At 47.2% G+C, this 14,056-nt stretch overlaps 1 protein-coding gene across 2 annotated transcripts in view; it reads left to right on the top strand.

Annotated features, from left to right (window-relative positions):
* Positions 1–288: 288 nt before the first annotated feature.
* Positions 289–14,056, top strand: part of LOC121544280 (cell growth regulator with EF hand domain protein 1) — a 17,464-nt gene continuing 3,696 nt past the window's right edge. Inside the window, exons 1-5 of one of the 2 annotated variants that reach the window (XM_041854188.2) lie at positions 289–391; positions 727–832; positions 1,894–1,965; positions 13,742–13,812; positions 13,894–14,018. In XM_041854188.2, the coding sequence (XP_041710122.2) occupies positions 355–391; positions 727–832; positions 1,894–1,965; positions 13,742–13,812; positions 13,894–14,018 (411 nt within the window). In that variant the 5' untranslated portion in view covers positions 289–354. Of the gene's footprint in view, positions 392–726; positions 833–1,893; positions 1,966–13,741; positions 13,813–13,893; positions 14,024–14,056 lie in introns of both variants that reach the window. The other variant, XM_041854189.2, reaches the window with a different exon arrangement.

The raw sequence follows: 14,056 nt of genomic DNA, 5'->3' as shown, positions 1-14,056 counted from the left end.
TCCTTGACCAAAACAGATTCCAGTTCGAATACTTTCAAAATACATCCTTCCTTCATTTTATTACTTTTTTAATTACTCCTCTCCACGAGGATATTTATTATCTAAAGTCAACAAAACTAGATAGATGTAATCAGAGGCTCCATATATCTTCCAACTCTCCTGTCATGTCAGATCAGTGATTACTTTAAGGAAAGGGAGGAAGGAAGAATGTATTTTGAAATTATTTCACTGCGGCCCTGGCCTCTCGCTGTTGCGCAGTGCAGTGTAGATATTACCGGAGGTCGCGAGGGTTGGGCTGAAAGGTAGAATCTCTCGCTATGAAATCACAATCTGAATTTACAACAGGACGTTAGGATGCGTTTGTCTATCTACTCATCAAACAGGCCAACAGGTAAGATATGACAACATTGCGATGTACGATTGCAAAAATGTAACACATCATAACTGATAGGTTACATTTTGAGTGAGAGATTGAGACTTTTGTAGCACCAGATGGATACAATGTTGCAGCATTAGCATCACTATAACTCATTGGGAATAATGGAAATGCTTTAAATCACTGCTTTACGTTATGATGATTATTTCTCATAACCTACGGTTATTACACATTTGTTGCAGAATAACAATTCCAAATGTTTTAATAATATAAATATTATATACAATACGCCTACAATGTTTAATGTCGGAGCTGAAGAATGATAGCGACAGCACTTGTCGTGCTTGCAGGTGCATCGTTAGAGTCTGGCGCTGACATGCTGGTGACAGGTATGCTTTCCCTGCTCCTGTTCGCGCACCAGTGTGTGTCCGAGCCACAGGTGCCCGAGGACCAAAGGTAGGCACCGACACGAACACACACAGTGTAGCGCGCAGTGAAAGTATAGAGCAGAGAGAATTTGGCGTCAAGGTTTTAAAAATGACCAGCTCAAAATCCAAACTGGTCTAAACTGGATTTTCCAGCAGGGTGACGTTTCAAGTTCAGTTGAATGGCTGGGTTATGTTATGTCGTTCTTTTGTTGTTTATATTAGTTATTGGTGAGCCTGTCAGACAACATGACTAGATGGTATGTACTGTATGTGAGCTCACATCACAACAGCCTCTGAGATGTGAACCTTCAGGAGGTGTGACTGCATGGTTGTTTGCCAGAATAATAGTGGGCACTGAGCAGTCAGTCAATGCCAGCTAGCCTAGTACATCACTGGTCCAGTGATGAGAACTAGGAATGTAGGCTATACTGTTGGACTGTCTTTCAGGTCATGTAGGAATAACAGAGACAGGAAGTATGATGTTAAGGGAACTCTCAGGTAAGGGCACTGGATTACATCACATCCTGTCCCTGGGTGGTAACAACAACAGAGGTGAGCGAGAGAGGGGTCAGAGTTCAGAAGGAGCCTGTTTATGTAGCACCTCAGGTAGAGGTCAAAGGGAAACTTTCCATGCACTTAATACTAGCCATAAAACCAACACAAAGTATTTCTGTTATCACCCATCTCTGTCTCTCTGTCTCTCTGTCTCTCTCTCTCTCTCTCTCTCTCTCTCTCTCTCTCTCTCTCTCTCTCTCTCTCTCTCTCTCTCTCTCTCTCTCTCTCTCTCTCTCTCTCTCTCTCTCTCTCTCTCTCTCTCTCTCTCTCTCTCTCTCTCTCTCTCTCTTCAATTCAAAGGGCTTTATTGGCATGGGAAACATGTGTTTACATTGCCAAAGCAAATGAAATAGATAATAAACAAAAGTGAAATAACCAATAAAAAATGAACAGTAAACATTACACTCACACAGGTTTCAAAGGAATAGAAACATTTCAAATGTCATATTAAGTATATATACAGTGTTGTAATGATGTTCAAATAATCTCTCTCCCCCACCTCTCTCTTTCTATCTGTGTGTGTTTGTCCTGCAGAGTACAGTCAGCAGGAGCCCCTCCCCCTTTCACACTGGCCAATCCCTTCGGCTCTGGAGAGGAGGACCGCAGGTGAGTGGCATCATAAAACCCTTTATTCCAGCTGGGGGACAACTCATTAAATACAGGGTTAAAGCAGGGAAAGACAGCTAGAGGGTTTTGCTCCAGCCCTAATTTAACCATTTTCTATACCTTTATTTAAGCAGGGAAATCCCGTTGAGACCAAGTCCTCTTTTCCAAGGGAGCCCTGCATGTACACAATCATACAAATGTAAAATATTTACAAATATAACGCAGTTATCAAATTACAAAATACAATCATAAAAAACAAACAACATTCTCCAGTAAAAAGGTAATCAATCAGCCATCTAAATTGCCCTAGTGGTACCAAAACATAACATTTTTGAGAGTTCTGGAGATTATTCCACAAGGAAGGTGCAAAAAAAACTAAAAAGCAGTTTTATCTAACTCAGTGGAGATCAAAGGGATCTCCAGAGTTATCCATCCCTGAGACCGGGTCTGGTAGCTCGTACGTCTGTAGGTTAACAATGATATAAGGTATGGCGGAAATTTGTGCAAGAGGGCTTTATAAAGAAAAATAGTGCAATGCACAGATCTACGAGACTTTAAAGAGGGTCAGCCTACATTCCGATACAGAAAGCAGTGATGTGTACTGAACCTGTTGCCCGTAATAATGCGCAGTGCGCTGTGATAAACTGCGTCCAATGGCTTCAATACAGTGGCTGCCGCATTCATAGATGATATCACCATAATCTATAACCCGTATGAATGTCGACTGAATGATTTTGTTTTCTATCTGCTATTAAACGAAATACATGATCTATTCCTATAAAGGAAGCCCATTTTAATTCTTAACTGACTCATCAATATGCTTTTTGAAAGATAGATTTTTGTCAATCCAGATACCCAGATATTTATAAGTGGGGACACGATCAGTGTGGGCACCATCCAATGGACATACAGTGCATTCGGAAAGTATTCAGACCGCTTGACTTTTTCCACATTTTGTTACGTTACGGCCTTATTCTAAAATGGATTAAAACGTTTTTTTTACCCTCATCAATCTACACACAATACCCCATAATGACAAAGCAAAAACAGTTTTTTTGATTTTTTTGCACATAAAAATAAATACAATGAAATACCACATTTACATAAGTATTCAGATCCTTTACTCAGTACTTTGTTGAAGCACCTTTGGCAATGATTACAGCCTTGAGTCTTATTGGGTATGACGCTACAAGCTTGGCACACCTGTATTTGGGGAGTTTCTCCCATTCTTCTCTGCAGATCAGGTTGGATGGGGAGTGTCACTGCACAGCTATTTTCAGGTCTCTCCAGAGATGTTCGATCGGGTTCAAGTCCAGGCTCTAGCTGGGCCACTCAAGGACGTTCAGAGACTTGTCTCGAAGCCACTCCTGCGTTGTCTTGGCTGTGTGCTTAGGGTCGTTGTCCTGTTGGAAGGTGAACCTTCACCCCAGTCTGAGGTCCTGAGTGATCTGGAGCAGGTTTTCATCAAGGTTCTCTCTGTACTTTGCTCCATTCATCTTTCCCTCGATCCTGACTAGATTCCCAGTCCCTGCAGCTGAAAAACATCCCCACAGCATGATGCTGCCACCACCATGCTTCACCGAAGGGATGGTGGCAGGTTTCCTCCAGACGTGACGCTTGGTATTCAGGCCAAAGAGTTCAATCTTGGTTTCATCAGACCAGAGAATCATGTTTCTCATGGTCTGAGAGTCTTTAGGTGCCTTTTGGTAAACTCTAAGTGGCTGTCTTGTGCCTTTTACTAAAGAGTGGTTTCCGTCTGGCCACTCTACCATAAAGGCCTGATTGGTGGAGTGCTGCAGAGATGGTTGTCCTTCTGAAAGGTTCTCCCATCTCCACAGAGGAACTCTGGAGCTCTGTCAGAGTGACAATCGGGTTCATGGTCACCTCCCTGACCAAGGCCCTTCTCCCCCGATTGCTCAGTTTGGCCAGGCGGCCAGCTCTAGGAAGAGTCTTGGTGGTTCCAAACTTCTTCCATTTAAGAATGATGGAGGCCACTGTGTTCTTGGGGACCTTCAATGCTGCATAATTTTTAGGTACCCTTCCCCAGATCTGTGCCTCGACACAATCATCTCTCGGAGCTCTACGGATAATTCCTTTGACATCATGGCTTGGTTTTTGCTCTGACATGCACTGTCAACTGTGGGACCTTATATAGATAGGTGTGTGCCTTTCTAAATCATGTCCAATCAATTGAATTTACCACAGGTGGACTCCATTCAAGTTGTAGAAAAATCTCAAAGATGATCAATGGAAACAGGATGCACCTGAGCTCAATTTCGAGTCTCATAGCAAATGGTCTGAATACTTATGTAAATAAGGCATATATATAAATGTACAAACATTTCTAAAAACCTGTTTTCGCTTTGTCATTATGGGGTATTGTGTGTAGATTGATGAGGGGAAAAATGTATTTAATCAATTTTAGAATAAGGCTGTAATGTAACATAATCTGGAAAAAGTCAATGGGTCTGAATACTTTCCGAATGCACTGTATGCATAAATCATCAGATGCATTTTTAGGCTTTTTGGAAAATAACATATACTTAGTTTTACCTGCATTAAGTTCCAATTTCAGTTCAACAAAAGCTTTCTGCAAAGCAAAAATGGCAGTTCTGAAAGCCTTTTCAACAGAAGGGGCAACAGAATACACAACAGTATCATCCACATACAAGTGGAGGTTACAATTTCTTACAGGCAAACCAATATTGTTAATATAGATAGTAAAAAGTACAGGGGCCAGAATCGACCCTTGTGGGACACGTTTAGTAATATCAAGGAAACCTGACTTAACACCATCAAACGAAACATATTGTGGTCCTCTGTAGCTCAGCTGGTAGAGCACGGCGCTTGTAACGCCAAGGTAGTGGGTTCGATCCCCGGGACCACCCATACACAAAAAAATGTATGCACGCATGACTGTAAGTCGCTTTGGATAAAAGCGTCTGCTAAATGGCATATTATTATTATTATTATATAATTATTATTATTATTATTATTATTATTATTGTCTGTCAGGGAGTTTTCAAACCAATTGCAGGCTGCCTGACCTAGGCCAATTTCAAACAGTCTACTGATTAATAATGGATGGTCAACAGCATCGAAAGTCTTTGACAGGTCTATGAAAAGGGCAGCACAATGCTTGGCCCAGGACTGATTTCTGATCATAATGAGATCTGAAAGTTCTATAGAGAACCAAGGATTTGTTCTATTTTTGACTCTAAGGCGTTTGAAGGAGTCGTGCTTATCTGCCTTTGACTCTAAGGCGTTTGAAGGAGTCGTGCTTATCTGCCTTTGACTCTAAGGCGTTTGAAGGAGTCGTGCTTATCTGCCAGAGATTAAAATAGATGAGAAAAATGATAAAGCCAATTCAGGGTCAGGCATGCAGTTGATAGAGGAAAGCTCTGAGTAATGCATGTCATGAAGAAACCCTTGGGGATATAAAGATTTTTTTTAAATCTTCATAATTAAATGAGGATCAGTGTTTTTCTGTTTGGTATCTCTAATACATGCAATATGACAGTGATCGCAGAGATTTGCGGGGGCAATTTGTCAGAATTTGGTCAATCAGCAAGGATTTTGGATTGTTGTTTTTTACATTAATCTGTGTGGGTTTTGAAATCAGTTGAGTCAGGTTAAAGTCAAGACAAATATTCTTAAAATCATCTGCGGCCGGGGTAAACCAATCTAGATTAAAATCCCCTAAAACGACTAATTCGGATGACAGAAAAGGACTTAAATACTCAGAAATCGTACCAACGGCATCCACTTATGGCCACATCTATACACAGCATTTCAAATTTCTTAGGAACAGTAATATTTAGAGAACATGATGTGGTGAATGTTGATTTCACATAAATAGCCACTCCTCACCCTTGTTTTGCGATTTGTCACACCTGAAGATATTGTAATCACAAATGTCAATGTAATTATTCGAGACCAAATCTTTCCGCCAAGTCTCTATAAGAACCAGAATTTCCGGGCTCGTGTCCTGCACCCAGATATCAAGAAGGTCAATTTTTTTTACGTTGAAGTGCAACAGTCCAAGCCCCTTATGTGATTTGGAAACTGAGGGGATATCCATTTTTATGGAATTAACATTTGAACTAATAGCACTTGTTGAGCTTATGCTAGCCACAGTGGGCATCCCATTTGAGCTAACAGTAACAGAGCTAACAAAATGGGATTCAACTGTATGGGTACAAGATTATGACTGACAACACCTCTTTGAATATGAACATCTGTAAAAGTACGACGATAACGCTGTGTTATAATGGTAGACAACACTGATTTCTCCTGCTGTGGCAGAGACAGGGCGATATACTCCTGAGGGCTTGTCACGGAGTACACTCTCACACCAATCTGGCCCTCATACCATCAAGGCAATCTAATCATCTCCAGCTTCTAATTGGCTCATTCATTCCCCCTCCTCTCCCCTGTAACTATTCCCCAGGTCGTTGCTGTAAATGAGAATGTGTTCTCAGTCAACTTATCTGGTCAAATAAGGGTAAACAATAAATAAACATTTGCAGAAAATGTGCTTCAAGATGTCCATCATTGTTCCTGTATCCAAGAAAGCGAAGGTAGCTGAACTAAATGACTATCGCCCCGTAGCACTCAACTCTGTCATCGTGAAGTGCTTTGAGAGGCTAGTTAAGGATCATATCACCTCCACCTTACCTGACACCCGCTACAATTTGCATTCAGCTCCAAAAGATCCACGGATCATGCAATCGCCATTGCACTGCACACTGCCCTATCCCATCTGGATACGAGGAACACCTACGTCAGAATGCTGTTTATCGACTACAGCTCAGCGTTCAACACCATAGTACCCTCCAAGCTCATCACTAAGTTCAGGGCCCTGGGTCTGAACCCAGCCCTGTGCAACTGGGTCCTGGACTTCCTGACGGGCCGCCCCCAGGTGGTGAAGGTAGGCAACAACACCTCCATTACGTTGATCCTCAACACAGGGGCCCCACAAGGGTGCGTGCTCAGCCCCCTCCTGTACTCCCTGTTCACCCATGACTGCGTGGCCAAGCACGCCTCCAACTCAATCATCAAGTTTGCAGACGACACAACAGTAGTAGGCCTGATTACCAACAATGACGAGACCGCCTACAGGGAGGAGGAGAGGGCCCTGGCGGAGTGGTGCCAGGAAAATAACCTCTCTCTCAATGTCAACTAAACAAAGGTGTGACGATCCCGGCTGTCTGAGTCGGGTCCTGTCTGGTGACTAGTGTTCCTGCTCGTATTCTCCAGTTTCCCGAGGGTTCGGGAACGCTCCGGGGAGCGCTCTGGTTTTCCGCACCTGCATCCCATCAGCAATCTGCACACCTGGTCCTGATCATCACCCTTCTTAGGCTCTGGCCCAACATCCAGTTCCTGCCGGATCGTTAGCCATGAACAGTATGTTGTCAGCGTATCAGTCTCTGAGCCAGTAGTGTTAGTTTTGTTGTTTTGCACCTTTTTGACTTGCTGTGTACTGACCTCCGTTTTGTTCTGTCTGCAGTCTCTCACCCGGAACCTTCACCCAACCTCTGCCTGATGGTCGGCGGCTGCCGAGCCAGTACCGGACCAACCACTGCACCCTCAACAACCCATCCACGCCACCCGCTCTGTTCCCTGGATTATTCAGCTTCACTCGGACTCTATTAATAAACACTCACCTTTGTCTCACGTACCGTGTCCTGGTCTGCTTCTGGGTTCTGGCTTAGTTAACCGTGACAGAACGATCCGGCCAGTAATGAACCCAGCGGACCTGGACTCTGTTCGCCATGCTATTACCCAGCAGGAGAAGATGTTGGGCCATCATAGCACGGTACTACAGGAGATCGCGTTGTCAGTTCGGAACCTTTCTACCGGTCTGACGGAGGTCCAGAACCAACGCAAGTGTCCGGTGGAGGATCCACTACCGGTTTCACCCATCTCGCCTGCCGCTTCTGAAGCTGTGTCCATCCGTGAGCCCAAGGTTCCGACGCCGGATAAGTATGAGGGAGAGCTGGGAAGATGCCGTTCCTTCCTTATGCAGTGTGGACTAGTGTTCGATCTACAGCCCTACTCTTATGCCACAGACAAGGCTAGGATAGCCTTTGTGATTGAGTTGCTGCGTGGTCGAGCGCTGGAGTGGGCTTCAGCCGTTTGGGAACGACAGGATCCCTGCATGGCTTCATACCAGGGGTTCACGGCCGAGATGAGGAAGCTCTTCGACCATTCCGTCCGAGGGAGGGACGCAGCTAGGCGCCTGTTTTCGCTTCGCCAAGGAACTCGCAGCGTGGCCGACTTCGTGATCGAGTTCAAGACGTTGGCTGTGGAGAGTGGGTGGAACGAGGAGTCTCTGCAAGCGGCCTTTTACCAGGGTCTGTCGGAGCAGCTCAAGGATGAGTTGATCTCCTATCCGGAGCCTAGTGACCTGGACAGCTTGGTAGCTTTGTCTATTCGGGTGGATAATCGAGTCCGAGAGCGAAGGAGGGAGAAGCAATGGGTTCCGTCCAACCGATCAGCTTCTCAGGATCCAGTCGGGTCGTCAAACTGCGCGGCTCGCTAAAGTTGGGAGGACTTTTAGCGAGCCAGTTTCGACCTCTCAATACCTCTGTCAGACCCCGTTTCCCGGCTACCCTTATGAACAGGAATCAGAGCTTAGCGATTAACGCTTTTATCGATTCAGGTGCCGATGGAAGCTTTCTAGATGCCGAGTTGGTGGAACAGCTGGGGGCTTTCCAAGGAGCAATTGCCGGAAGCCATTGAAGCTACCACTCTGAACGGCAGTAGTCTGGCACGTATCACGATGAGGACTGAACCGGTTAAGATGCGGTTGTCGGGGAATCATTCTGAGATGATTTCATTCTTCATTCTGCCGTCTTCCCATGTTCCTCTGGTCCTTGGATACCCCTGGCTGAAGGGAACACAATCCCACGTTCGATTGGGTGACGGGCAAGGTAACGAAGTTGGAGCCTTGATTGTCATGCTAACTGTCTCAAGACTGCCTGCCCCCATTCGGTTCCCAGTCAGGTGATTGAGGCTAAACCCCCAGATTTGTCCCTGGTTCCCGAGACATATCACGATTTGGGGGAAGTTTTCAGTAAGCAGAAGGCTCTGTCACTCCCCTCCCCACCGACCATATGATTGTGCCATCAACCTGGTCCCTGGAGCTGTCTACCCCAAGGGAAGGTTATACAGTATCTCCCGACCTGAACGTGAGGCGTTGGAGACCTACATCAAGGAGTCCCTAGCTGCTGGTCTCGTTCGGTCCCTCGTCATCACCCCTGGGGGCAGGATTCTTCTTTGTGGGTAAGAAGGATGGCTCTCTTCGACCGTGTATTGATTATCGGGGGTTGAATGACATCACGGTCAAGAACAAGTATCCCCTGCCCTTGATGAGTTCTGCCTTCGACTCCTTACAGGGTGCTACGGTGTTCACCAAGCTAGACCTACGCAATGCGTATCACCTGGTCCGGATCAGAGAGGGGGACGAGTGGTTGACGGGGTCAATACACCGATGGGTCACTTGAGTATCAGGTGATGCCGTTTGGACTGACCAATGCTCCAGCGGTATTCCAGAGTATGGTGAACGACGTCCTGAGAGATATGATCGGTCTCTTTGTGTTTGTTTACCTGGATGACATTCTGATCTTCTCGAAGGAACCTTCCGACCACGTCCAGCATGTCCGGCAGGTTCTGCAGCGATTGTTGGAGAATCGCCTGTTTGTGAAGGCCGAGAAGTGCGAGTTTCACGCCCACACGACATCCTTTCTCGGGTACATCATCTCCAGGGGAGAGATTAGGATGGACCAGGAGAAGGTTAGAGCGGTTCTGGAATGGGCCCAGCCCGGTACGAGATTGCAGCTCCAGAGATTTTTGGGGTTTGCGAATTTCTACCGCAGATTCATCCGGGATTACAGCCGTGTGGCCGCTCCGTTAACTGCCTTGACTTCCAGCATCAGGACCTTCAAGTGGAATCCGGAGGCGGATCGAGCGTTTCTGGATTTGAAGAGGCGATTCACCAACGCACCGATTCTCTCTCAACCGGACACGGCCCGTCAGTTCGTCGTTGAAGTGGGCCGCGTCTGATGTGGGAGTTGGCGCCATCCTGTCGCAGCGATGCTCCACGGACAGTAAACTCCATCCCTGCGCCTACTACTCTCGTCGCCTTTCGCCTGCGGAGAGGAATTACGATGTGGGTAACCGGGAGCTTCTCGCGGTGAAACTTGCCTTGGAGGAGTGGCGCCACTGGTTGGAGGGCGGAGCAACCGTTTATTGTCTGGACGGACCACAAGAATCTTGCTTACGTGCAATCGGCTAAACGTCTCAACTCCCCGTCCAGGCCAGGTGGGCGTTGTTTTTCGGACGATTCAAGTTTGCCCTGGCGTTCCGACCTGGATCTAAGAACGGCAAGGCGGACGCCTTGTCCCGGATGTTCTCAAGACGGAGGAGAGTGGGTCCAAGACCGAGACAATCCTCCCCGGAACTGCGTCGTGGGAGCAGTTATGTGGAAGATTGAGGAGGAGGTGCTGGCGGCCCTTCGGACTCAGCCCGGTCCCGGTAACGGTCCACCCGGTCGGTTGTTTGTGCCTGAGTCGGTTCGTCCTGCTGTCCTCAAATGGTCCCACGCCAGCAAGATGGCTTGTCACCCTGGCGTGGCTCGGACTATGGCGTTTCTTCGCAGACGTTTTTGGTGGCCTGCCATGGCCGAGGATACTCGGGGGTTTTGTTGCTGCCTGTCCAGTGTGTGCGCAGAATAAGAGTACCAATCGGCCCAGCTCTGGACTACTTCACCCCCTTCCTATTCCCCGGCGACCATGGTCGCATCTGGCCCTGGACTTCGTCACGGGGTTGCCCGCTTCTGAGGGGAACACGGTCGTTCTGACTATCGTGGACAGATTCAGCAAGTTCGCCCACTTTGTGCCAATTGCCAAGCTTCCCTCTGCCTCGGAGACGTCCGAGATCCTGGTTAGGGAGGTTTTCAGGGTCCACGGTTTGCCCAGTGATATCGTTTCCGACCGTGGCCCTCAGTTTACCTCTGCTGTCTGGAAGTCCTTCTGTTTGGCCATTGGAGCTACGGTCAGTCTCACATCTGGTTTTCACCCCCAATCCAATGGTCAGGCGGAGAGAGCCAACCAGAAGATGGAATCAACGCTACGCTGTCTGGTCTCTTCCAACCCCACCTCCTGGGTCTCTCAGTTGCCTTGGGTTGAGTATGCCCACAATACTCTTCCTACATCTGCCACTGGGATGTCTCCCTTCCAGTGCCTGTATGGCTACCAACCTCCCCTGTTTCCTTCTCAGGAGAAGGAGCTCTCAGTGCCTTCTGTTCAGGCCCATATTCGGCGTTGCCACGGACCTGGCATCGGGCCAGAAAGGCACTCCTTAGAGTTTCGGACCGGTATCAGCTCCAGGCGAATCGTCGCGGATTCCCGCTCCCACCTATACCATCGGAGATAGGGTTTGGTTGGCCACACGGGATCTTCCGTTACGGACTGAGTCTAGGAAGTTGTTACCGAAGTTCATTGGTCCGTTTGTGGTGGAGAAGGTGATCAATCCAGTGGCAGTTCGACTCAAACTACCGAGGACGCTCAGAGTCCATCCCACCTTTCATGTCTCCTGCCTCAAGCCTGTCTTCCTCAGTCCTCTGTTGCCTCCTCCGCCTCCTCCTCCTCCTCCTCGGATGATCGGAGGTGGTCCTGCCTACACGGTGCGTCGCATCATGGATTCCAGACGGCGGGGCCGGGGTTTCCAGTATCTCGTGGACTGGGAGGGGTATGGTCCTGAAGAGAGGAGTTGGATTCCCGCGGCGACAGGTCCTAGACGCGGACCTCATCAGTGACTTCTACCGCCTCCATCCTGGCGCTCCGGGAAGTCCGCCCGGTGGCGTTCGTCGGAGGGGGGGTACTGTGACGATCCCGGCTGTCTGAGTCGGGTCCTGTCTGGTGACTAGTGTTCCTGCTCGTATTCTCCAGTTTCCCGAGGGTTCGGGAACGCTCCGGGGACGCTCTGGTTTTCCGCACCTGCATCCCATCAGCAATCTGCACACCTGGTCCTGATCATCACCCTTCTTAGGCTCTGGCCCAACATCCAGTTCCTGCCGGATCGTTAGCCATGAACAGTATGTTGTCAGCGTATCAGTCTCTGAGCCAGTAGTGTTAGTTTTGTTGTTTTGCACCTTTTTGACTTGCTGTGTACTGACCTCCGTTTTGTTCTGTCTGCAGTCTCTCACCCGGAACCTTCACCCAACCTCTGCCTGATGGTCGGCGGCTGCCGAGCCAGTACCGGACCAACCACTGCACCCTCAACAACCCATCCACGCCACCCGCTCTGTTCCCTGGATTATTCAGCTTCACTCGGACTCTATTAATAAACACTCACCTTTGTCTCACGTACCGTGTCCTGGTCTGCTTCTGGGTTCTGGCTTAGTTAACCGTGACAAAAGGGGCTGATCGTGGACTTCAGGAGACAGCAGAGAGAGCACTTCCTCATCCACATTTATGGGGCCGCAGTGGAGAGGGTGAAAACAGCCCTAATTGAGATATTGTGGCAGGACTTGAAACGAGCAGTTCATGCTTGAAAACCCACAAATGTCGCTGAGTTAAAGCAGTTCTGCATGGAAGAGTGGGACAAAATTCCTCCACAGCGATGTGAGAGACTGACAAACAACTACAGGAAGCGTTTGGTTGGAGTCATTGCAGCTAAAGGTGGCACAACCAGTTATTGAGGATAAGGGGGCGATTACTTTTTCACACAGGGGCATTGGGTGTTGCATAACTTTGTGTTTATGAAATAAATGAAATAAGTATGTCATTGTTGTGTTATTTGTTCACTCAGGTTCCCTTTATCTAATATTAGGTTTAGGTTGAAGATCTGCTAACATTCAGTATGAAAAATATGCAAAAGTAGAGAAAATTATAAAGGGGGAAACCCTTTTTCACAGCACTGTACATGTACATTTATATTCTGGACTCTGACATTGTTCGTTCTGATATTTCTTAATTTATTTATTTTTCTTCTTGGGGATTTGTGTGTATTGTTTTGTATTGTTAGTTATTACTGAACTGTTGGAGCTAGAAACAAGCATTTCGCTGCACCTGCGATAACATCTGCAAAATATGTGTAGGTAACGCGACCAATAACATTTTATTTTGATTTGAGTACGTGACTCATTTATGCTCGAAGAGAGCTTCTGTGCTCGCCGGTAGTTGGGATGTATTCCATCCTCACAGAAACAATCCCTTCGCTTCCAGAACCGGTCAAAATTGTCAATAAACGCCTTTACTCTGACAGGGGCATGTATTCCGTTACAGCTCTGTGGACTCTGAGTAGGTGCTGTGATGTGTGTCGATGTGTCTTTCAGACAGACAGATAAGATTAAATAGGTTTATGATTTACATTTACATTTTAGTCATTTAGCAGACGCTCTTATCCAGAGCGACTTACAGTTAGTGAATGCTGTTTGCCTTGTTCGTTAACCTAACCGAGCGAACAAATGACTAAATAGTTTACCACATTCAGTTGTGTTCTGTAAAAGGTCAAAGGTTGTCCAGGTGTGGGGAGTGTTCTAGCTGTCCAAGTGTCAGTTCATATTGAGCTCACACACCTCCACTGATTACTGTGACATACCAACTGCACTCCGAGCACTCCAGGGAGGGAACAGAGAGTTTGTTTGTAAAACCTTGAGATATGTTGAGACTAGATTACAGTGGTACTTTCTGTACCGTGAAGTAACGTGCTACCCAGTCAGGTGGGCCTGCGGTTGAACCTTCTAACCTCTGACCTCTGTGTGTGTCAGGCTGCTGCAGAGCTATATCAAGGCCAATGTAAAGGAGGGACAGGGAGGGCCGGATAACACCTGGGAACAAGGTAAACACACACACACACACACACACACACAATTAGTGACATTATTAATGAATCAACATCTTCCTATTTCCTGCTGGTCAGAGGTGTTCTTCCTGTTCCGTCTCCATGACTACGACCGCAGCGGTCACATGGACGGCCTGGAGATGATGAAGCTGCTCTCTGAATACAACTCCCACAATACACCTGGAGAACAGTCAGCTGAGTCGGTGAGGTGTGTGTGTGTGTGTGTGTAAAACATCTGTAT

This window comes from Coregonus clupeaformis, chromosome 29 (assembly GCF_020615455.1).
Source record: "Coregonus clupeaformis isolate EN_2021a chromosome 29, ASM2061545v1, whole genome shotgun sequence".
Classification (NCBI taxonomy): Eukaryota; Metazoa; Chordata; class Actinopteri; order Salmoniformes; family Salmonidae; genus Coregonus; species Coregonus clupeaformis.
The sequence above is the reverse complement of the archived record's forward strand: the minus strand, read 5'-3'. Positions and strand labels throughout refer to the sequence as shown.